General features: G+C 40.6%; 1 protein-coding gene across 9 annotated transcripts in view; it reads left to right on the forward strand.

Annotated features, from left to right (window-relative positions):
* Nucleotides 1-25,775, forward strand: part of TNIK (TRAF2 and NCK interacting kinase) — a 406,980-nt gene that overhangs the window by 342,703 nt on the left and 38,502 nt on the right. For 6 of the 9 annotated variants that reach the window (XM_070373248.1, XM_070373278.1, XM_005905573.3 and 3 more), the window contains 6 exons: nucleotides 3,744-3,983; nucleotides 6,422-6,528; nucleotides 15,277-15,440; nucleotides 17,531-17,628; nucleotides 18,613-18,636; nucleotides 24,602-24,786. In XM_070373248.1, the coding sequence (XP_070229349.1) occupies nucleotides 3,744-3,983; nucleotides 6,422-6,528; nucleotides 15,277-15,440; nucleotides 17,531-17,628; nucleotides 18,613-18,636; nucleotides 24,602-24,786 (818 nt within the window). The remainder of the gene's footprint in view (nucleotides 1-3,743; nucleotides 3,984-6,421; nucleotides 6,529-15,276; nucleotides 15,441-17,530; nucleotides 17,629-18,612; nucleotides 18,637-24,601; nucleotides 24,787-25,775) is intronic. The other 3 variants (XM_070373257.1, XM_005905574.3, XM_005905576.3) reach the window with 1 other exon arrangement.

Raw genomic sequence — 25,775 nt, forward strand, 5'->3', positions numbered from 1 at the left:
GTCTAATAAAAGTAACAGGGAATAGTAACATGGATTTGGGTATCAGACCAGCCAAATCATGGCTTTTCCTATCAAATCTCTAGTAAGATAGGAGACCCCACTGAATGTGCAAGACAGAGGGAGAAGAGAGAAGGAAAAAAGCCCCATTCTTAGCTTTAAGCTAACTGCAAAGTCACTTCTTGGTAAATTGGCCTCTCAAGAGACCCATAGAAGCTCCTGCTAGTCCAGAACGGGCATCCTGTGAGTTGAAATTACCAAAGCTAAAATTTATGTAGACCTCTTTGTGACCCCATGGACTGTAGCCCACCAGGCCCCTCTGTCCATGAAATTCTCCAGTAAAAATATAGGAGTGGGTAGCCATTCCCTTCTCCAGGGATCAAACCCAGGTTTTTGGCATTGTAGGCAGATTCTTTACCACCTGAGCCACCAAGGAAGCTTGATGTGTCTATAAACTGTTACATTATCTTTTGTTCCTTGGAATTTTGACATGAGCCTGAAACTGGAAAAGTTAAATGGACTAGATGAAGTAAAATTGTGTTTTCTAAGCCAGTGGTTTTAAAAATGTGGTCCCTAGGGCAGCAGGATCAACATCACCCAGAAACTTGGTAGAAATGCAGATTCTCGGGCCCAACCCAGACTACTGATCAGCAACTCTAGGGGTGGGGCTGGAAGTCTGTAATTTAACAGCCTCCAGGTGATTCTGATACACTTTGACGTTTCAGAACCACTGTTTTAAGCTATTTGGAAAAGAAAAGATTTATTCACTTTTAGATAAGTGGGAAGTTTCTGGAAGTTTTAGAGGAATTTTTTAAATAGTGTGTACCAAAAATGAAGTAGGAATTGAGATGTAGGATGAAATTTCATAAAAAAGAGGGGTTACACAGCAGTTCTCACCTAAACGTCTCAAGTTTCTTCCAGGTGCCCACCTGTGTCAACACTCCCACAGGTGTTCTGAGGGCACCTTTGATATATGTAATGCTATTGAACTGGAGTTTCAGAGCAGATGCAATCAAGAATTCTTGATTTTAAGTTTGCCTTTAGTATATGAGGTCCAAAATTCTTCAGTACTAGCCAAATTAGCTTATCTTGCCTTTTTTGTTTTTATTTGTATATAATGAGTTCAGGCCTAAGCATCCATGAGTTCAAAACACACAAAGTTCCTCTTTACAAAACCCCACTTTGACTTTTTAGGAAAGTTTTTCCCTATAAAAGGAGAGAGTAGAGAGAAAACTTAAGAAACTACATGAAAGTGACTAGGAAATGAAACTGTTGATATCCTGTGACAGACAGCTAATTGAATTAAGCGTTCTTCAGGAGCTTCAGTTTTTGTTTTTGTTTAAGGGACTCTTTCAAAGTAGGTTTGTGTTTCGTACTGCATATTCTTTAAGTTTATTTTATTCAAGTATTGTCGATTTACAATGTTGTGTTAGTTTCTGCTATACAGCAATATGATTCAGTTACACATATATATACACATTCTTTTCCAGTCTTTTCCACTCTGATTTATCACAGGGTATTGAGTGTAGTTCCCTGTGTTATACGGTAGGGCCTTGTTATTTTTGCATTCTATATACAATAGTTTGTATCTGCTAATCCCAAACTCCCAGTCCATCCCTTCCCCACCCCCTCCTCTTGGCAATGACAGGTCTGTTCTTATGTCTGTGAGTCTGCTTTGTAGATAAGTTCATTTATGGCATATTTTAAGTTCCACATAGAAGTGTTACCATATGGTATTTATCTTTCTCTGCTTGATTTACTTAGTGTGATGACCTCTGAGTCCATCCGTGCTCCTGCAAATGGCAGTATTTCATTCTTTTTTATAGCTGAGTTGTATTCCACTGTGTATATGTGTGTGCACGTTTGTGTGTGTATGTATACATATACATACATACCACATTTTCTTTATTCATTTATCAGTGGACATTTTGCTTCTTTCCATGTCTTGGCTATTGCAAATCATGCTTTTATGAACACTGAGGTACCTATTTGCAAGACAGGCTTTGTTTTTGTGTTAATGCTTAATATATTTAATGATATTTAGCCTTAATATGGACTTCCCTGGTGGCTCAGAGGTAAAGAATCCGCCTTTGATGCAGGAGATGCAGGTTCGATCCCTGGGTCAGGAAGATCCCCTGGAGAAGGAAAAGGCAACCCACTCCAGTATTCTTGCCAGGAAATTGCCTGACAGAGGAGCCTGACAGGCTATAGTCCTAGGGGTCGCAAAGAGTTGAACACAACTGAGCACACACCTACACAACCTTAATATAAATTTGATTGGTTACAGTTCTATTCTCGTTGAAGCATACACTCAACTGAAGTGGACTTTGAGGATTTCCTTGGAACTATAGTTAGCAACATTCCAGTCTCCCAAATCAAGAGGCTCTGAAGAGTCTGGGGCAAGGCTGCTCCAGAGATGAGACCTCAAGCGCAGGAGGAACAGGGCCAGGCTGGTGGAGGCAGGCTGTGGAGGTGTCCTCTAGCAGTCTGGGCACTGAGATTTCAGACCAAAGAGAGTTTGATAGGTGCCTGGTACAAAGCAAATACTAGATTAATGTTTATTGAATTAACAGTTTAATTTAGAAAATGCTCTAGATGTTTTCCCAGCCAGGATTTATTGACCACCTTCAATATGCCAGGCATGGTGCTAGACTCAGAGAGAGGAAGTCTGATGTGGCTCTTGTCTCCTGGGGGCTTCCCTGCACATTGGAGGAAAAGATAGGCTCACGTGAGCATGAACAAGGAAGTGTGAGGGGTGAAGGGTTCTCCGAACTGTAGGTGGTCATGATTTGTCTTAAAAAGCAACATTTCTACCTAAAGTCTGCATTTCTTCCCTGCATGAACGATATCAATACATGCCAAATTGTGAGACTTCCAACTCTAAAACAAACATCCTAGTGTTGTGAGATATATAATATCCTAGGTGGTAAGAGCCAGTTCACCAGAAAGCAGGATCACATAGCAGTTAGGCTGTGGAGTTACAACATGGGAACTAGAATTAGGCGTATGTGTAGGTTACAGTCCAGTCTCTGGCACATGTTAGCTGTGAAATCTAGGTTGTCATTTACCTTCTCTATACCTTAAATTCTCATGGGTAAAATGAGAAGAATAATTGTGTCCAGCTCATGGTATTTAATGAGTTTATAAGAAGAAAGATGTTGAGAGCGATTCTTGTTTCACAGAGCACTCTCTGAAGTCCAAGTTAGGAGGTTGAAAGGAGGAAGTTTGTATGATCAGAAGTGCTTGTAAATGTATTGCTGGCCAATAAATGTTCACTGAAATCATTATTATCATGACACTTATTTCACTGACTTCTTATCAGTCCCAAGTCCATCATTTAACTCTTTGCCAGCAAGTCTGGTCCAGCCCTCCAGCTCTAAAATAGGAAATTTAGGAGAGCTTTGAAAAGCATGCTGCAAAGAGCTTCTATGGGCTCCATGTGCTCTGATTCTTTCTCCCTAAAATTTTATCCTCCCTTCCCATGAGATCCTAGTTGATCTGCATTTCCCTGGTGACTCAGACAGTAAAGAATCTGCCTGCAATGCAGGAGACCCAGGTTTGATCCCTGGGTCAGGAAGATCCCCTGGAGAAGGGGATGGCCACTCCAGAAATCACTGCCTAGAGAATCCCGTGGACAGAGGATCCTGGCGGGCTACAGTCCCTGGGGTCACAAAGAGTCGGACACAAGTGAGCAACTACTACTACTACTTGTAATAATGCTGCTGTGATGTTGGTTTGATGCTTAGATCCCGCATCTGGTAGCAGTGAAATCCCAGGGACCTGCCCTGACCGCCTCCCAGTCGGTGCATGAGCAGCCCACGAAGGGCCTGTCTGGGTTTCAGGAGGCTCTGAATGTGAGCTCTCACCGCGTCGAGATGCCACGCCAGAACTCAGATCCCACCTCTGAAAACCCACCTCTCCCCACTCGCATTGAGAAGTTTGACCGAAGCTCTTGGTTACGACAGGAAGAAGACATTCCACCAAAGGTAACATTACTGGAGTTCTTATCGTCATCTCTATCATTGTCATCAACGTTTATTATTACTATTACTGTTACCATTATTATTACCCCTGTTGCAGACCATTCATAGCACCAAAGAATGTGATAACACAGCACCGTCCCTTCTAATTTGTGTTCGTCCCTCCTCATTCCCAGGCTAAGACTTAGATTGTCATTCATCATCTCTGATCTCCATTTTCCCCAGAGAAATGGAGGCTCTGGTAGGCTGAAGGACTTGAAAGCATATATCCTGTATCCAGAATTAGAACTCCCAACCCCAAGCCTTCCAAACTATTCATTAATACTATCCATCTTGAGAAATAGAATAATAATGGATATTCTTGTTGATGACTTAATCTATACCTAGACAAATTTAAAATTTCCAGATTAAAAAGTAAAGAACTTGTTTATTTCTATTTTGGATAGCACAAAGTGAAACCACATCACAGGTGTTCAGAAAATAGTAATGCTCTTAGAATATGTTAGTTGGTTCCACTAAGGAAAGCTCCCTCTAGGCCAGGTTGTACTGAGGATTAAATTGTAGGGTGAAATGACCAATTGTTCCACTGGCTTGGTTCCATTTGTTTTTGTTTTTGCCTATACCAAGCTGTTATACATTCCAAATGTCCTAACACTTGGCTGTGCATCTCACTACAGACAACCTGAAGTATTTCAAAACACTGGAGAAATGTTGCATCAGATTCTTCCTGGTTCAGGATTCCCTTTCTCCTGAACTTAGCTGAGGAGCCGGGATAAATGGAATGCCTCGCAGTTTCCATAGATCCATACCCTTATTGATTCCAGAAAAAAAAATAGTACTTTTTATCCAGATGTTTTCAAATATTTTTCCTCATCTTCCTCTCAAAAAACTTTCCATGATTTTGCAAATGAAATTGGCTGATAGGTGGCTTTTTTGTTGTTCTCGTCTTGGGGATGGCATCAGGCAAGGTTATTTATGGAGCAAAGTTCAATCTGAAAAACAGGATGGGAAGAGGAGCAGACAGGAGAGCTGGGGAGACATTTGAGGTCATTGGTCCATTCTCTTCAAGCATGCAGGCACACATTTATAACTCTGGAAGAAAAACTTTAGATCAATACAAAGGTTTTAGGTTTTAATGTTTCATTAGACCCTCTCGACAACTATTGCAGGTGACCAAATACAAAAGGAAAAATAACAGTAATATTTAACTGAGCAGGTGGGAGCACTGATTCGGTCATTCTGCATCACTTCACTGGCTCGTCTTTCTAGGTCTTTATCTTAAAATGTTTTATAATAACCAAGAAAACTTGTATTCATTGTAAATATTCTTTAATATATTAAGCAATAATATCAAAACAAAGCATAATTTTAAAATATCTAGTACAAAATATCAGATTGGTCAGAAAGATCGTTCTGTTAATAGATATATTATTCAATGATGTTCTTGGTGAAAATGAAAAAAAGTTTGTCTTACTTTTACTTTTAGAACCAAATGAACTTTTTGGCCAACCCAATATAAATCCACTTTAAAAGGACCTCCAAAAAAGAAACATCAAAGCACCCGAAGAATGTTTAGCCCACCTAGCTGTCACATTTTCATTTCTTGGTCACTTTTCATAAAATTTCTCCTCTGCTCTCCCCTCAAGTTGAACTCCTTTGGTGCACTTAACAGTATTCAGTTTCATTAGAAAATGTGGCATACTTGAATTTACCTAATCCCTTGACCAATAACCTAATGATACAATTTCCTACTGTACTTCACAGTCTAACTGGTACTCACATAGTCTTTTGAAGACCTTCCAGCAGTTTCATTATTAATCCTATTTTTTTATTACATTTGCAAATTGACCTCCCGAAGCACAGTGTTAGGAGTTTGTTTTGAATTAGCAATTGCAAGTTGGTTAGTAAGTGGAAACATTTAGGACCTACTGCAGTCATTTCTCTGAGCTCACTGAGCTTATGTCCCAAGTTCTATCTGATACCCTAGTTTCTCACCAGATTTCATAGTTTCCTTATCTGTTTATCAGTTGTGCTGTGAGTTAAAAATGGAACTCCATTTATCTGGATGACCGTCATCAGATGCAGTTTCCAATGGCCAACTGAGTTCGTGATACCCCAGAGAAATTTCTGGTGTCCACCACTCTTGTGCCAGCAAAGGAGGGCAATTATTTTAACCCAGTACATCAAAGTAATTCACTTGCTCTATTTCTAAATTTGTTTTTAACATTGAAGGCAGTACTCATTAATGGTTGCTAAAATGTGCCTCATTGCCTTTCCTTTGATTTTGTTTAGGGAGTTAAGTATTTCTTTGAGATGTTTCTTTCCTGTTTCTGATCATTCCATGTCTCCTGGCGGCTCTTAGGAAAGGAGTAGGCTGCATTTCAGGCAGTACCATATGGAAGTTATTTTATGGAAAATATTGCTGAATTCTGGTTTCCTTTCAGGTGCCTCAAAGAACAACTTCTATATCCCCAGCATTAGCAAGGAAGAATTCTCCTGGAAATGGTAGTGCTCTGGGACCCAGACTAGGATCTCAACCCATCAGAGCAAGGTAAGGGAAGGGAGATGGATAAGGTGAAGGGAAGAGCCCCACCTGCCATTGCCATTACTGCTTTCCTAAAAAACTGTCTTTGTTCTTTTTTCCCTTCTGAGGCATGTTGACTGGCCACCCGGACTGTAAATTTTGGTGGGCCAGAGGCAAGTCCTTTATTTCTTCAGTAGCCTTTCACAGACACCAGTGTGTAGTGTGGGCTCATACGTGAACGAGCAAATGAATCACAGAATCAATGCAGAAGCCAATCTGGCTTACCTTATTTGGCAGGTTTTCAAATGTGGGGGTAAAACTACAAATAAAGTCTGGGTGTGGTACCCCTGACCATTAACCTCAAAGACGCTTTGATGAAGCCAGCCAAACAAAGTGGCCTGATCTGAGATGATTTTTAGCATCAGGTCAAGAAACATGCCCTGTGGCTCTGTAGTAACCTAAACAGAAAGGAAATCCAAGGAAGACAGAATATATGTGTGTATGTGTGACTGATTCACTTTGCTGTACAGTAGAAATTAACACAACATTGTAAAGCAACTGTACTCCAATTTACACATGTACACCCGTGGCGGATCCATGTATGGCAAAACCACCACAATATTGTAAAGTAATTAGCCTCCACTTAAATAAATTTATATTAAAAAATAATAATAATAAATTTTTTAAAAAGAAAGAAATGTGCCCTGAGGACTATTGAGACAGTAGAAAGTAACTAGCAAAGAGAACATCCCTGGTGGTACAGTGGTTAAGAATCAGCCTGCCAATGCAGGGGACCCAGGTTCAATGCCATACCTGGTCTGGAAAGATTCCACATGCCTTGGGGCACCTAAGCCCATGCACCACAACTACGGAGCCTGTGTTCTAGAGACTGTGAGCCACAACGGCGGAAGCCTGCAGGCCTGGACCCCACGCTCCACAACAAGAGAAGCTACCACAGTGGGAAGCCCGTGCTCACCGCAACTAGAAAGAGCCCCGGCAAAGCAATGAGGACCCAACACAGCCAAAAAGAAAGAAAGAAAGAAAGAAAATGATTGGCAAAGAAATGCTATAGTGACCAGCTGCAGAGCTGTCCTGGTTTGGCAAATTGCAGAAGGACTAGTTCTCCTGAGGAAGTCATCTCTGGCATTATGGAGTATCACTGAAATACAGTGATGCTCCCACTGTTGCTCTTTGCTCTTCTGGAATTTTTTACCAACTGTGTATATTCCTACAATCAGGAAGTTGCATCCACCTACTGGTGGGTGTAGAGATCTGAAGAGAAGCTGGAAAATAAACAATATCCTTACAGTATCAGAGCAGATTTTATGGGGTAACAGATGCTGTTTGGTGCTGTCGTTCATCAAACTCCCCTCACATGTTTCATGAGTACACTCCTTTTTAGGATCAGCTGAAATAGCAAATGGCCTCTGTTGAGACTATAAAAAGGAACTTAGGGGTACTGTTTTATTCTTCATTGTGTTCATAAGAGGACAGTCTCTTGCTAGTCAAAGAGAAAGAGAGACTGGAAATGAAGGTTATGACTATTTGTACAGATCCTAAAATATGGAATGCTATGAAAAGCCTTAGGAAGGGGTCAGTCTGTAAATAAGACAGAACTGTACTAAGATCATTCATCTCTGGAGGGCAAAGAAGCTAGCGCATTCTGAGTGGAGTTGCCAGTTACAGAAGCTCTGAATGAGCCATTTTTGTCCAGCAGCTTGTCAGGTTCACGCTGAACTGGTGTTGTGAGCAGGACTGAGCACACCTGGTGTGGACTGTGACCAGGGAGCGAAAGGAATGTGAGGCTGGATTGCCAGCCTGAACTTTACCAGTCCTCCTCTCCAAGCGATAATAAGCCTCCAGTTATCAGGGCTTCTTGCTCCTTTGAACCCTGCCTTCTAGGCTGTGTTCATGAGATAAGTCGTTTAGAATTTTAGTTTCTGTACATCAAGCATCATTTCAACTTTAAGTCTTTTTCCCTCTATCAACCCAAAAGAAAGAGAATTGTCTTTCTCTAGTCAAATAAAAAGCAGTCCTTTGTTCCCTCTGAAATACTAATTCAATGACATTAAGGCTCCAAAATAACTGATAAATTGTCATGCATGCATGCTCAGTCGCTTCAGTTGTGTCCAGCTCTTTGCGACCCCATGAACTAGAGCCTGCCAATCTCCTCTGTCCATGGGATTCTCCAGGCAAGAATACTGGAATGGGTTGCCATGCCCTCCAACAGGGGATCTTCCCTACCGAGGGATCAAACCCAAGTCCCCTGCATTGCAGGTGCATTCTTTACCTGCTGAGCCACCAGGGAAGCCCAATAAATGGTCAGTGGCTTGCAAAACATGTGCTTTTCCCTTGGAACTTCTTAAACATTGTATTTTGTCCAAAGAAAGGAGATCTTGTGAATACAGCTAACATTTTTCTGCTTACAGAGAAGGTAGGGAGGAAATGAACTTAGCGGTAATAGTTATTTACCTGCAATGAAAATCAAAAGCATTGCGGGGGAGGGGGGATGGAGAATCCCTATCTCTGCCATGTAGAACAATCCTGCTTCTTTCTATTACATATCTCTAAGTGACCAGCACTTAAAGATGTGACACAGACTCTGCAGCTCTAGATTGAATTGCATTTTGAAACGTTTCGGGATTTGGTGTATTTATTGTGCTAGAGATGGCTTTAGTTCACCTCTGTTGTATAATAAAACATGCCAAGATGTGGTGGCTTGAAACAGTAACTATTTATGATTTCTCACCATTCTATGGCTTGACTTCAACATTGTCCTGCTGGTCTCACCTGAGCTGGCTTACGCAGCTGCACTGCAGTGATGGGTCACCCCATTCTTGGGGTTTTTCATCCCCAGCTTCTTGACTGTTTGGGGATTGCAGGACAGCCTCTCAAGAGGGAAAAGCCCAGTGCACAATTGGAGGAGAACTGCTTTACAATGTTGTGTTAGTTTCTGCTGTGCAACAGTATGAATCGGCTATATGTGTACATATGTCACCTCCCTCCCTCCCCTGTCCGTCATCACAGACCACGGAGCAGCTTCTCACTGGCTATGTGTTTTACACATGGGAGTGTCTATATTTTAGTGCTACTCCTTATTTCAGCCTACCCTTCCTTCTTCCCTCCCCCATGTCCACATGACATGTCCATCCTCTACATCTGCATCTCTATTCCTACCCTGAAATAGTTTCACCTGCACCATTTCTCTAGATTGCATACATACATGTTAATATACAATATTTTTTTTCTCTTTTTGACTTAGTTCACTTTGTAGAACAGACTCTAGGTCCATCCACATCAGTACAGATGATCCAATTTTGTTCCTGTTTATAGCTGAGTCATATTCCCTTGTATATATGTACCATATCTTCTTTACCTGTTCATCTGTTGATGGACATTTAGGTTGCTTCCATGTCCCGGCTGTTGCAAATACAGCACTTTTGAAGCTTTTGTTTCCATCATCTTTGCTAATGATGTGATTCACCAGTGGTGAGGGGTGGGGGGATTACTGTGATAAGACAGAGATTGTCCTATTTTCTATTGGTTCTAATAAAGTCCTTATAGATTTTTTGGTACCATTTGTCAGATAACTGCCCATCCATAAAGCCACAAAAAGGTTGCTTTTAAATATTTTTGTCCTTTGCAATACCGTATGGATTCCCAAATGCCTTATACTGTCAAGGTGAACTGGTGAGTTTAAATTATGATTTGATTTGTTCATTTTTTAAATTTCTGTTTTAAAACCTCCCATGCATTTTAACATTTAACTTTGATTCATGTGTTCTTTTAAAACAAATTAAAATTTGATTAAGCGAATACATTCAGAGTATGAAAAATTTTTAATTAATCCAATAATACCCAGTCAAAACTGAATGACTGAATGCTTAATTTCAAAAAAAATGATTCTCTGGCCTATCCCAAACCTACCTGCTTATGGCTGGTTTGTTCTCATTGGCTGTGTCATCAGAGAACAAAGGAAAAAGAATGTGGGCAGGCAGCCAGTTAATTATAGACTTGGCCCAAATATTTGGGCCAAGAAATCACTTTGTAATCTTAATTTTCTGTTTAGACTTTTTAATGTGATTCAAGTAAATGGAATAATTTTCTTTTTACTGTGTGTTTTATAAACCAAACAGCATTGTCTGCAGTATGTCAAATGTCTGAACCAAAAGTTAGCATTTAAAGAAATCTATATGAATGTTTTCAAGTTTTTACATATTTGGATCTGAATAGGATTGGTTAATACATAAAAACACAGGAAATCTATTATTTCATGGAATTGTTCTGAAATTGATCCCCTCTAAGAGCATTTATCTCAGGCACCTTGGCCCCAAGGCCAGATCAGGTGACACCATAGTAAGGAAGAGAGGAACATGGCAGTGTGACATTTTCTCAAAACACTCATATTTTACCAAAAAAAATAAATGAGGTAGAAAAGGCATTTAAAAATTTTCCCTATTTCAGACTCCAGCAGCAAAAATAGCAACCTATTAAGATCAGTACCCACACTGGTTAGCTCCAGTGGGGGGATGGGGGGAATAGACTTGTGCTAATGAAGCCCAGATCAGGGGGTTAATGCTCATGGGATCCAATTAGCTTCACACCAAAAGAGGCCTGAGCCCCAGTCAGAGACGCAGGCTCATTCCAGCTGGTTCTGCTGATGCCCTGGCACCTCTGTCATCCCAGGACAGCCCTGGCCCAGGTTTTATCATCTAACGTGGCCACAACCTCCTCCCTGGTCAGCCTGCCTCTGTCCTGACTAGTCATTCATAAGCCGGCCCTGGGAGGCCCGTGTTTTCTGCCTGGCTTTAAGAGAATTGCTATAGAAGCTTCCTATCGCAGGGTTTCCTACACAGGCTTGGTACTCAGCCAGGATGGTGTCATCTTTATACCAAGGAGCCCCCGGAAAACCCAGGTCTGTGTCTTTGCTCAGACTGTTCCCCTAGCCTCGCTGCTCACCCCTCTGAAGTTTAATCAAGTCCTTTCTCTTTCCCAACACCAGCACCAACCACTCCAGGCTGCATTACACTGCATTCCCCAGATGCTGCTACCGTTTACAGATGCTCGAACAGCGTGTAGAGTTTTGCCTTGCTGGCTGTGGGCTCCACTGCATGTCTCATTGCTAGGATTATGTTGTAACTTGACTGTCTGTCCTGTGACCTCGACTCTCCCCCATCCCTCATGGTCTCACAAAGGCAGGTGTTTAAGGAAAGGTTTTGGCTAAATGATCAAAGAAATACTGCATTCGAGCAAAGAGCTGGATCCTGCTACCACACGGCAACAACCAGGCAAAGTCCTCGGAGCTCACAGAACTCCATTCTCTCAATAGTTGTTTTTTTTGTCATACAGAGAACATTACATCTCTACAAAATGAGAACAGCCACCAAGAAACCTTACCCTTAATGTGTAATTAAAAAAAATTTTTTTAGAATTTATTAATTATACATAAATAATTCCTGACCACTACTGTTTAATGAAAAGAGAACAGTAGGGAAGAAGTTATTTAGGAATTTAAATAGGATTATTTTTTGGAAAAAATGAAATATTGGAAATGTGAGATGTTGCAGAATTAGCATTCGTTTATCGTGCTATTCTACTTAGAATATTATATTAGATATACTATAGATATTTAGATATCTAAATATTATTATGGATAATCTAATAATATCTAATTATTATCTAGATAATAATTAGATATTCTCAAAATAGGAGGGAGGTTTTTTCTCTTATGGATCCAAATCTATCTCAATCAATTAAATGCTAATTACTACCCAAAGGAGTGCCATAAAAATACCAAGAATTTTGAAAGTTTTCCTGAAGTTTACTGACACTTTTTCCTGCAGTCAATTTTTACTGCTGGGTTGACTTAGCCACCCCTTTACTGTAAAAAAATTGAAAGGTGAATATTGTTATAAAATCTACATTTATATTATCAAAATTAATAAATCATGATGATATGTTTACATTTTCCAGAATCACCAGCCATCTCTTCCACTAACCCAATGTTTAAGGATTTTTGTAATTCAGCCAAATATTTTTGTTTTCAGAAAGAAATTATTTGGTTTAGTTGCTGCCATAATAATGCTATTTTGTGGCCAGATTTTCACGGGCCAAACTGCAAGTGTCTCAAGGGAGGGGGCCATATTATTTTCACATTTACATGTGAAGCATCTGACACCCAACACAGCACAGAGTGCCTGGTTCCCACTTGATATTCTTAAAATGGGCAGAGAGAAATGAAAGCATAGTATTACATTTTAATGTGATAGCTCACTGCATGAAAATAATAGCACCATGACGACTCTGTTAGTGAAATTCTGTTTGGGGAACTGAAGACAATGAAATCATGGAGGAGCCTATGTTTCTCCCTTGGCAGGTGGATGGCAGTGGATAGGATCTTTGAATTTCAGATCTCACTAAATTACCACTTAGGCCCAGCAGTACAGAAGTCTAGAGGAAAAAATGGAGAGGTCTATGGCTTATAACGGAGAAGGCAATGGCAGCCCACTCCAGTACTCTTGCCTGGAAAATCCCATGGACGCAGGAGCCTCCTAGGCTGCAGTCCATGGGGTCGCTAAGAGTCAGTCGGACACGACTGAGCGACTTCACTTTCACTTTTCACTTTCATGCATTGGAGAAGGACATGGCAACCCACTCCAGTGTTCTTGCCTGGAGAATCCCAGGGACGGGGGAGCCTGGTGGGCTGCTGTCTCTGGGGTCGCACAGAGTCGGACACGACTGAAGCAACTTAGCAGCAGCAGCAGCAGCATGGCTTATAAATTTGAAAGGAAGAGCTTAGAAGAAACTTGGAAAATACTGCTTATTTTTATAACAAAATCCTAAAATCCTCTCAGTCTCCTCCCACCACCACTGCTCAGTGGCCTCCTCGCCTCTGCACCCCCTGTGGTCACCAAAAGTGGCCTTGGAGTCTGCTTCATGTTCCCATATTGCCCTGCGCTCACTGCAGGCGCAGCATGAACAAAGACCGCTGTGTGTGTCTGGCGACACTGGCAGAAGACACGAGCTGGATCTTGTTCATTACTGTATCTCAAAGGTCTGACCCAGTGCCCGGTATAGACCAGCTGAGTGAATGAATAAATGCACTATTTTGGGAATAGTAAAGATGTGAGAGTGAATAATAGAGTAGCGTTTATAACCAGTGGGGGCTTTTAGCCTGCCAATAGATAAACACTGTTCTTGGGTTTAGCACTTAATAATTATTTTCAAACATTCTTCCCTTTGGTAATAGCCAAGGTATATAAAGATTTCCTGCAAGAAATTTAAAAATGCAAAGATACCACTAGCTATGTGAGCTGAGAACTTAGGTAATTCACAGAAGAGGAATTCTGAATAACAAATAAATGTGAATAAAAATTATTCTACCTCAACAGTAATTTTTAAAAACTGCATTAAAACAGCAAAATATAATTTTTTGCAAGTTAGTTAGCTGTTCATAATAAAGACTGGTAAGAATTCAATGAGATGGATAGTCTCATACACTGTGGTGAAAACCTGCTGTGTGTTTATATGCTCACATACATATATATGTGCACATGCATACCCCAGTTCATGCCCCTCCACCCAAGAATTCCAATTCCCCGAGAGATGTGAGTGAATATTTGTTTGCCTCTAGATGTTTATTTCAGTATTATGTGTCCCAGCAATATGTTGGAAGCACCTAATAACAAAAGAATGATTGAACTAATTCACCTATATAATGGACTACTATGCAGCCATTCGGAGAAGGCAATGGCATTCCACTGCAGTACTCTTGCCTGGAAAATCCCATGGACAGAGGAGCCCGGCGGGCTACAGTCCATGGGGTCTCGAAGAGTCAGACATGACTGAGCGACTTCACTTTCACTTTTCACTTTCATGCACTGAAGGAAATGGCAACCCACTCCAGTGTTCTTGCCTGGAGAATCCCAGGGATGGGGGAGCCTGGTGGGCTGCCATCTATGGGGTCACACAGAGTCAGAGACGACTGAAGTGACTTAGCAGTAGCAGCAGCATGCAGCCATTATTGTTTTTAGAAGTGTTAGAAGTTGCTCAAAGGCAGTCAAAGGGGGAAAAAAGCAATATGCAAAGTTGAATACACAGTGTGCTTCCATACATACAAAAGAAAAAAGACTAGAAGCGGGCTTCCCTGGTTGTCCAGTGGTTAAGAATCTGCCTGCCAATACAGGGGACACAAGTTTGAGCCCTGGTCTGGGAAGATCCCACTTGCCACAGGGCAACTAAACCTTTGAGCTACAACTCACTGAAGCCCACTCTCCCTGGAGCCCGTGCTCTGCAGCTAGAGAAAGCCCGCACACAGCAACAAAGACCCAGTGCAGGCAAAAATAAATAATTTTTTTTCCCTAAGACTCGAAGATAATATGTCATCCAGTAAAAGACAGTTGAATATCTCTTGATTCAGAGATGGCATGCATTGCTCCCTTGTTTTTATCTTTTAATATTCTCTACTGTTTTACAATGAGCATAGGAAAAGAGGTTTCAGAGCCAGCCTCCTTTGAAGATTCACCATTTCAGAGCTAATATGTTTGATGTGAGATTACCCAAGAGTTGGGTCAAGAATTCATCCTGTCCAGACGAGGAATCTGGCCAGGAGCTCCACAGAAGACAGCATGACTGTCATTAACATTGACCCCTTTAATGCAAGGTCACATAGGCACTGTCTTCATCCCTTTGTACGGGGGGTGGGACTGGACTACACTTGTGTCTACCAGCCTCCAGTTGTTGAGAATATAAGCCCCGTGCATCGCTTCCCTACAGCAACCCCGACCTCCGGAGAACTGAGCCCGTCTTGGAGAGCCCCTTGCAGAGGACGAGCAGTGGCAGTTCTTCCAGCTCCAGCACCCCCAGCTCCCAGCCCAGCTCCCAAGGAGGCTCTCAGCCTGGGTCACAAGCAGGATCCAGCGAGCGGACCCGGGTTCGAGGTAAAGCTTTCCCCTGCCTTTCCAGGACGGCTTCTCTGGACAAGACATCAGATTACTTCCTGACTTCTGTGACTCCTGGTCCTGGTGTGGCCACCACTGTGTGATGCCGAGAAGCCCCTTAACTCCACTCGGCTTCAGTCTCCTTAGGGCAGTGGGCCACCATCCCCAGTCACGTGTGTGACATCAGTGTGGACCCAGTCCTTTCTAATTGCAGATACCAGAATTCTCCAGGGAGATGGCAGAATACTGAGATGAGATGGTCTCATTTGAAAATGTAGTCATCAGACAGCTCAGTTTCCATTTCTGTTTGACTGCTTAGTTCGAGTTCCATGACCCACAAGTATCCTCTTCCCTTATGTCAACAGTGTTCAGAATACAAGGTATTTCTCAAACTAAACGTTAATAAAGGCTAATGTAGAATAAATATGCACTGGAGAGAAGATATAAAATCTTTGACTTTAAAAAATATACTTGACCCTTCTGGTTATTCCTATTAGTGAGGTAAAAATTAACCTCTCTGACCATTTAATTCAAGTCATCCTTCATTGTTTAGATTTCAGTAATGAGGAAGCTTGTGAAAAACATTAATGTGTCCAGCTAATTATACATGACAACCTATTGTTTCTAGCTAATCAAAATGTACCCTTTCTGCATAAACCTTCTTCAGAAGATAATTTTGCTTCCAAGTAATGAAGGCTGGGATTTTTTTAAGCGCAATTTGAAAACACTTAATACTCTGCCTGATGAAAAGCACCAGTTCTTTATTCTTTCTTAGCCTCTTCATTAGACACAATCATTCTTTACCTCCTAATTTTTTTTAAGTAAACTCACTGTATGTCTATTTGGCAAAACTAATACAATTATGTAAAGTTTAAAAATAAAATTAAAAAAAAAAAGAAAGAAAAGGTGAATGTCAGACATACTGTGCTGTGTCTCTGAACTGGGGTGGGACTGGCCTGCAGCTGCCTCTTCTTAAAATCTTCTGACATCCATGACAACCCAGAACTGTGTAGGCTTCTGTTGCTTTGATCCAGATATAGACTTACTAACTTTAGAAAAGTGCCATTCTCTTACCTTTTTTTCTGTTCATAAAAAATAATATGTTTCATTAGAGCAAATGCTAAAGAAAATCCAAACTTAAGCATATCATTTGAATTCTCTGATCTGGTTCAGGTTCAATTCTTAACTTCTTCCCTTTGACCTCTAGTTTTTCTGGGTTAAAAGCTAGTGTGTCTTACCCTGCTGTGTCCCTACCCAGGAAAAACCACTTTGAAACCAAACCAAAGAGTATCTCCCACCTGAGATTGCTTCTTCTCTAACCTGTAAGCTCATAAATCAGAGAGATGCTCTTCACTCTGTAGCAGCCCTCCCCCAACCCTTGCTCTATTCCAGGGCACATCCCCTTTATCACCCAACTGTCCTTCCCTGCCTCACCTCATTCTTTCTTCCTTAAAGGACCCAGACAACTAACTCATCCTCCCCTCCCCCTGGCCCATTTAAAAATCATTCCCCCAAGTAAAACAAGTTTCTTTTTTTCCACAGCATTTCATCAAAATCACTTATCCTGATGGGTAAGTGGTAAAAGAAAAACTCAAACATAGAATAACTCAGACGCTGGTTTAACAGGATAATTGAGAATAGGACTTTGAAAAATCAGACAGAATCCCAGCTCTGCCCATAATTTCAGTGTGACCTTGGGCTAGTTGTGTTACTTCTCTGTGTTCAACTGTGAAATAGGAAACCAGTGTCACGCCATTGGGTTACAGCAAGGATTCAGTGAGACAATTGACATTAAAAGGTGTTTACCACTAACCATGGCCTGACACTGATGCTCAGTAAATGGTGGCGCTTGCTAGTTTTTCCTTTTTTTTTAGTTTTTCCTATTGTTCCTAGTGACTTCCAGGTGACAAGCCTAAATGTGTATGGCTGATTTTGTTTGCCTGAACATTTACTGTTTTTTCACAGATGTGCTTCAGGATTTGTCTGAGTGAGTGAGGTGTCCGATGAGTCATCTCAAGGATGACTCACCACAGAACTCCAGCACCTTCTGATGGTCATTATCTTTCTTGGCCCTCTGTTCTTTCCTCTAGCCAACAGTAAGTCGGAAGGATCACCTGTGCTCTCCCATGAGCCCTCCAAGGTGAAACCAGAAGAATCCAGGGAAATTACCCGACCAAGTCGCCCAGCTGTGAGTGCTTTTTTCTCAAAAGAGTTTTGAGCTCTTTTCATTCACCAGAGAACCCACGGGGTAAAGTAGTTGGGGATGCGCTCATGACTCTGAATGTTGAGTTTATTAAGAACAGGTGCTAGAAGCATCTGGAAGGAAGTCATACCTGATTAGGAAAGAACTGAACTGATTCAGGATTGCTTTTCTACCTTTGGATATTTTGCTGATCATTAGCACTATGTTTGGAGAAGGAAATGGCAACCCACTCCAGTATTCTTGCCTGGAGAATCTCAGGGACAGAGGAGCCTGGTGGGCTGCCACCTATGGGATCACACAGAGTCGGACACGACTGAAGCAACTTAGCAGCAGCAGCACTATGTTAGAAAGCATAACAGGAAGAGAAATAACTCCTATTATTCCATGATTTCTACTCAGCAGCTTTGGCAAAGAGATGTTGAAACTAGCAGTTAATATTTGGGCACTTTCTGTGGATTTCTCTTAAATATTCTGGCCTTTTCTCCACATTATTTTCCATATGAATTAATATTGCAACATTTCTGCTGCTCTGGGACTGTACTGTCTGGACCAAAACTTGATAAGCATGATCTCATAGAGGACCTGACAACCTGAAATCTAGCTTCGTTGCTGTAACACATCAGACCCCAGATAGCCTAAAAGAAATAAAAAAGAGCTTGGAGGCTATAATTTCAAAGTTGGAAATTTATTTGGGATGACTTACTATCCACTTGTTTTATCTGAATTTTTCAAGAGTCTTTTCTATGAAATGAATGGGAAGATATTTTGTTGTTTTTATCTTTAAAAATAAGGAAGTACAGTGAGGGTATCAATGAATGGAATTGACACTGTTCTGGGTAGAGGTTCTCCTTTCCCTTTGCCTTTATTAGTTGTGTACTAACCATTCCCATTTTGTGTTTAACCTGCTGCCTTTCTTCTGGTCTTTTCCCCTCCCGTGGATTCTTCTGGATTGGGTTCCTCTTATCTCAGAGCTATAAGAAAGCTATAGATGAGGTTAGTATTATCTTTTCTTGGTCATGCTTTTACAAGATGTGAATATAAACTGACTTCCTGAGGTTGATATTCAGAAAGGTGGCCAATCGGATCGCAGTTCAAACTTCATTCCTTCAGAGTGATCTGCTGGGAGGAGAATCCCTCCCACAAAAGCCAGCCTGCATGCCTCTGACACCATTTAAACCTCCAGAGACCTTCCTCCTAAGCCAAAATGTCACTTTTCAAGTGTTCCAGTCTGGCTGAAGATATGCGTTAGCGCTTTGATATTGGCAGTTTCTCATTCTAATATCTTCGGGTAGCAAATCCTGAGCTCTTCACCTATACTCGCCAGCCTGGCTAGGGGATGGTGATTTTACTAACAGAAAAAAGAGACATCTTTTTCTAGGGCCGTCCAAATTTATAGAGTGTGATTTGTGAACAAGGAGTCACTGGGTATTGTTAGATTAATTTTGTGGGACATTAACTACAGCATCAGCAGCAACATCAACTTTAGTTAATGAATCCTGACCAGTTAAGTAACTTTATTTCCTTATCGGTGGAGACATTTTTCCGTTAGAAAAATATATGGTTTTGCCGATCGTAGGTAGCTTGCTAAGAAGGATGACTGCCTCGCTGCTCTTTTTCAGACGTGCATGAATACAGCATAGTGGAGTTGTTTTGAAAGAGACAGGCCTTCTGCAAAGAGTCCAATTGCATGAAATCTGAAGACTAGCATTATGGCTTTCAGGCTGAACTCTGCTGAGCACCATTTTTGTGAAATGACATGGAAAAAGCACTGGCTTTGGGGTCAACGAGCTGCGTTCAAATTCTGGCTCCCGCAGTAAATAACTGGTGGGGCCAATCTCAAACTCTCTGGGTTACAGTTTCCTCATCTGTACAGTGGGGATAAAAGCACCTGCCTTGCCTCACTCACAAGATTGTTTAGGTTCCCGCAAGATCGTGTGTGTTCAAGAGCATTTTCTGAAATGTGAAATGCTATATAAAGGCAAGGCCTGAGGCATGGGACTATTTTGGTGGGAAAAGCATGTTTCTATGTGTCTGGTCTTTACCAAAAAGCCTCACTTTTTCAGAATTATGACCACCTTACCATTCAGAGTGACTTAGAAAGTTTTCATAGTGAAGAATTACTGTTCACAAAAGAATAAGACTCCACGTGTCCACAGCGTGTGGGTGCATTTATAGAAAGATAAAAGGGAATTGTTTTGAATTGCTCTGTGCTGCAGCCTTGCCCCTCGTCTTCATGAGAGTGAGAAGGACAGGGATCATCACAGCTTTTATCAACCTTCTCCCACACAGTTCTGGTGCTCAGGCTACCAATAAAATAGTTGTGTGTGCGCACAACTCAAGGTTTCCTCTTAGGAGTCCAGAAATTGGCTTGGAGGTGGCTGTCGTGAGGGAAAGGACTCTATGGATTTCGTCTGGTTAACCCAGGCTATTTGGGGCTTTTAAAAATTGCTTTATTTATTTCAGGATACTCTAGCACATTGATGCAGAGATACTCTAGCACATAGGCAGAGATGAGAGGTAGGAAACAGAGGGATAAGTAATTGAGAGGATGTAAGCCGTGCACCAAAATCTTAGAGCGATAGATGATTGGGAAAAGCCCTCAAGGTGATTCTTATAACTCTATCCTTGAGTATCGCTGATCCCAAGCACTGAAAATATGGGATTCCTTGGTTCTACATCACCTGGTGGTCCTCAGCGAGGAATGACTATCCCCCAGCTGCCCTCCTCTTAGGAGACCTTTACAAAGTCTAGAGTCAGTTTGGGGGACCTTCCCTGGTGTCTCAGCAGTAAAGAATCTGCCTGCCAGTGCAGGAGACATGGGTTAAATCCCTGAATCAGGAACATTCCCTGGAGGAGGAAATGGCAACCCACTCCAGTATTCTTGTCTGAAAAATCCCATAGACAGAGGAGCCTGGCGGGCTACAGTACCTGGGGTTGCAAAGAGTCGGACACAACTGAGTATGCACGAGAGTCAGTTTTGATTGTCTCAAGTCACAAGGACATGGGAAGCAGTGCTATTGGCATGTTGTGTGTGGAGCAGAAAGATGCTGCTAAGCGTCCTACAACGCACAGGAAAATAAACTGCGATAGAGAATTACCACCCCAAATGTCAATGGCGCCGCAATGGAAAAAACTTAACTCTCTCTCCTGTCTTCATTCCTAGGTTTTGATATGGCTTCTCCAGTCTCCAGTGACTGATGTGCCATGTAGATAACCCAAGATTGAAATGAGCACTCTGAAAATGCCAAGGACATAATTGCTTCTTATTGCTAATTTAATGGTTTGAGTTCTTATAAAAGTCAGTCTGGGAGAGAGTCCATTCACTTGGCATTCCTTCCTAATGCAGTATGAGATTGTGCAGAGTAGTCTGATTATTGAATACACCTTCCAAAATAAATACTCTTTTCACTTTAGCACAATTAAACAGTTGTCATGAAGATTAGATACAAAAGCAAACACTGGCTTTACCAGCATTTTTTTCGTTAGTATGTAGAAATCTGACAATTGGCAGAGCACATATATAGATTGGACAGAACTGGATCAATAACAGGTGTCCAAACCTTTTTTTCCCCAGTTGAAGATACTGATGACAAGTGACCTCCCCAAGTCATATCTTCACACTTCCTAAAAATGAAATAATTATTTTAAAATGTAAAGAAAAGACCAAGACTTCCCTGGTGGTCCAGTCGTTGAGAATCTGCCTTCCAGTGCAAGGGATGTGGGTTTTATCCCTGGGAACTAAGATCCCACATGCCTCAGGGCAACAAAGAGCCTGCATGCTCTAACGAGGAGTCAGCACAGCCAAAAATAAAAATAAGTACATTTTAAAGGAAGACCAACTTTAAAACTTTTAACTAGTATTTTAATTGTTTAAAAAATTGAACTGATTTTCATAAACTATATTGTTTTAAAAAAGATACCTAAAAGAGCACCTTTTAAAGCAGGGTATGCATAATTGTCAGATTAAGTAAACTTTTTGAAAGAAAAATTATACCAAACTGATTCTAAAAAGTGTTGCATAAAAGAAATGTTTCAGTAACAACCCCTTAACTATCTGTACTCTGTAGTCAGAAAACTTACCCTTTTGCCATATTTCTTTTTCAGTTATATATTCTCAAATATTTTCATAGTAAATAGCACCCTTTTTCTCTTTTTTTAATACTTTTTAGCTCCAGGCTTGTGACAGTCAAGCAATAAATTACCACAAAAACTCATTACATGGAGAAAATGGGTATTGTCAGAAAATAAAATGTACGAAAATGGATCTGAACCCAATGGTGTCAATTTTAGATCATGTTTGTTTCCTATAACTTTACTATTGTAAGTTTCTCCAGGATAGATGAATAAAGAACAAATCTTCAACTAAACGTATAGACTATGGGCAATGGAAGATTAAATTTTTTTTTGGCTGGAGTGTTAGTTTCGAGTTACCCATTATTGTTACCGTGGGATTTTTATATATGTCTCACCCACCATGCTATTACCAATTAAACTTAAAAGGAAATTGCAATTATTTGCAATGCTTCAGGAAAAATAACATTTTAATAACACAGAAACCAAAAAAAAAAACCTCTAATTAAAAGTGAAATTATAAAGCATGTCAGAGCTTTAAAGTGTTCCTAAATACAGTGTTTGGAGAAATTTAGGTCATTTTAACAGTTGAGAGTTTCTTTAAATCAGTGAGCTTTGGACCAGCTAAATGTTTCTAAATAGTTTTGATTTTTTAAAATCTTAATTGTCTTGTTTGGAAACGTCAGCAATAAGGAAAACCAACCCATGGGGAAAATGAATTATTAATTTAAATAAATAAAAGTTAGTATTATTATATTTTATTCAGAATTATTGACATTAGAAATAAACTCTTTTAAACCATATTCTCTCTTTAAGTTACAATAAAAAGTTTTAATAAGTGCATTTTAAATACTAGATATAGTCTTTGATGAGACATAACAGGGTCCTAACAGAGAACAAAATAAATGTATCCAATTTTTTATTATTTTATTGGTTTAGAGGATTACAGTGTCCTTTTTCATTAATTGCCTTAACAAATATCTAAACTGTATTTTCTCAGTGTGCTCAAGGGTATAATACCTTTCATTTCTCCTCAATTTGGTAAACATTGGCAATTGTTAAGAGGAAATAAGAGGTAAAAAGCTGAAATCTGAATATTAGCGTTTTGAATTTTGGCTCATTGCCAAAGAAACCAATAATAAATTTACATAAAATTCTATGCCATAATTTTTCTCCTCATCAATGGTGTACACTATATTCAAACATCTTTTGAGTCTTTTTAATACAATTTTGTTTCCATTTTCATGGATGGGATAAATCTTTCCACTGACAGTGAGGCCGTGGCTCTATGCATGTGTGTAAAAGCCCAGGGAGCATGTTGGTGTGGAAAATGCACAATTTGAATTTTCAGAAGCTTCCCTTTTCCAAGGGCTTCCATTCAAATGACTACAGAGCAAATGTTGAAGTTGTCATTGCTGTCCCTTTGATTTTTATGAAATTAGAAATAAATTCTTCACTTAGCTTCCTAAATTTTGACCATGAAAAACATGAACCATCTTCTGCCCTTAGTCTTAACCAATATATCAATGCCTGACATATAGGCAACAGTAAAGAAACAGGATGATCTGTTGTCTTCTCAAAATAAAATTATATGTATAATTTACTTACACATATTTATCACAGTTTTTCTTCTAACGTACTAGGATAGATGATCAGATGTTATTTACATCATCTGTATTACTCTGACCTTACATCAGACAAATTGGACAGATACATTTTTGGATTAAAATAAAGAGAGAATATGGCCTTAAGAAAACTGTGGGATTTAGTATTTTCAAATGAGTTTCTTTCTCCCTAATGCCCTGTCTCTCACTGAATGCTCTGATTCCCACATGGGTCACTAATATAGGGAGAAATGGTAAGACTGATGTCAAATTGCTTTCTCTTGATGTGCATGCTGTGTGCCAAGGGCAGTTTAACCCATGTAAATAGAGCGGCCACGCTTTTGCAGAACTGCTTCCCTCTGCATTGCTCTGAAAGCATGTAAATTAAGAGGTAGTCAGATCTTCAGCACACTGCCTGCCATGTGCCTGGTGACTAAATACCACCTCATCACATCCATAAGGCTAAAGGTTTCATCATACTCATGGAAACCTGAAATTTTACCTCTTCCTTTTGGCATTTGCACATTCATTTCTGTATTCTTTGCCAGGATTTCTGCCAGTTGACTGCAATTTAAAACAAAAGAAACTGAAACACCTATCATTCTAGAAAAGAATTCTTTTTCTGTTTGTTTTTGTTTGTTTGTTGTTTTATCTTGTTGTTCCTCTTGATGAACTCAGCTCTGTGGCTATCACTTTCAGTGGCACTGGGCTTTGGGGTGGGCCATTTTTTGACATGGTGCCTCGGCTCTCCAGGGAATGATGACACACCAAATGAGTCATTTAGTAGCTGGAACCTTGGGAATTGCTCTGTTCTGTGACTGATGCTAGATTTTGGTACAGTAGCAATCATAATGAGGAAGAGGCCATGACTGTGGCTCGGGCAGCAATCCTGAAATACTGGGAAATTGTTTCTAATCTTGTGTATTTTCCCATTAACTCTGAGGGTGGGTGACCAACTTCACCTTCCCAAAATGAACCCAGAGTCTGTATATATGTGTGCACACACAGCACACAGACACATATATACATGTGCAGATTCAGAACCCAGCAGTCTCAGTCTAGTCAAGCAATTGGTTGTAAACAAAGTTTAAATTTATTCCATCTTTCTTTTCTAGTCTCTCCACGCTACAAACATCGTTTTCTTGGTTTCATGCAGTAACTATGTTTGTAATGGTTCTATAGAGAGCTTTTTTCTTTTTTTTTTCTTGTTGCTTAAGCTTGCTAAGAGATAGTGTTTTGCTCATATTTATGTCATATCTGCTGGACAAACTTTTCTTTTGTAGGATCTGACGGCGTTGGCCAAAGAATTAAGAGAACTTCGGATTGAAGAAACAAACCGCCCACTGAAGAAGGTAACAGATTACTCCTCCTCCAGTGAGGAGTCAGAAAGCAGTGATGAAGAGGAGGAAGATGGAGAGAGTGAGACCCAGGATGGGACGGTGGCTGTCAGCGACATACCCAGACTGATGTAAGAGACCTGCTTTTTCATTGTAGGCCAGGAGGAGTTAGGTTTCCAAAACAAGAAGACAAATGTGAAATATGGGTCTCTGGCAGGATCAGTTGACTTTGGGGATTCACATACTTTTTAGAGCATCGTTGTACATTCACCCCTTCTCCCTAGATATAGTAACTTAGAATATGTAGTGTTTCAAGGATTGCATATACTTTATTAGGCTGTTATGAGGCTGACTGTCCCTTGTCTGATGCTCTGTTGGTGCTTGTCATCTCAGGGCAAATGATATTGATAGTCAGACCCTAAAACTGAAGAGCGGAATTATAGGCAATAACATTTCAAGGTTAACATTGATAACGTGAGTCATATATTTCACCATCACCACCACCACGAAGGTGGGTGGAATGCAGGAGACAGCATGGGTTAGCATCCCAGCAAAAGCCTACAGTGAAACCTCCGAGAGTTTGACTTAAATACATTCCTGTTAGGATTTTCTACTTCATCTTCTCCATTGTCTCTTTTATGTGATCCTTTTTGCTGTCTGACTTCACCACATACACTCTTCTTTTTTAGATATCTATAGCTACCTAGCTTTCCCTTAGTATTTGCAGTCTTTCCTTCTTCTCTCTTTTTAGTGAAGAGGGACTCCATTTTTCTCACTGGAATGGATCCTTTTACAAAAGAACCCTTCCCCTTCCCCTTTACTTGCCCAGTTCAAACAATCATTTATACAAGCACACTCACATACGTCTCTTGTTTCCTCCCTCAAATAAACACAAGACGCCTAGCTCGGGTTTGCTATAACTTTGATAAAGAGCGGTGCTAACTTTTCCACCTTCATTCCTCTTCCTTTCCATTTCTTTGGCTCAGCTTCTACATTGGTCATCACACCACATTTATTCCCTGTAGAGAAGATGCCATTTCAGGCCACAGATGACTGTCCTGTTCAGCAGAGACTGGAGAGACAGGGCCAACTGGTCTGCTGGAAATGTCATCCATTGATT

The sequence above is a fragment of the Bos mutus genome, chromosome 1 (genome assembly GCF_027580195.1).
Source record: "Bos mutus isolate GX-2022 chromosome 1, NWIPB_WYAK_1.1, whole genome shotgun sequence".
Lineage (NCBI taxonomy): Eukaryota > Metazoa > Chordata > Mammalia > Artiodactyla > Bovidae > Bos > Bos mutus.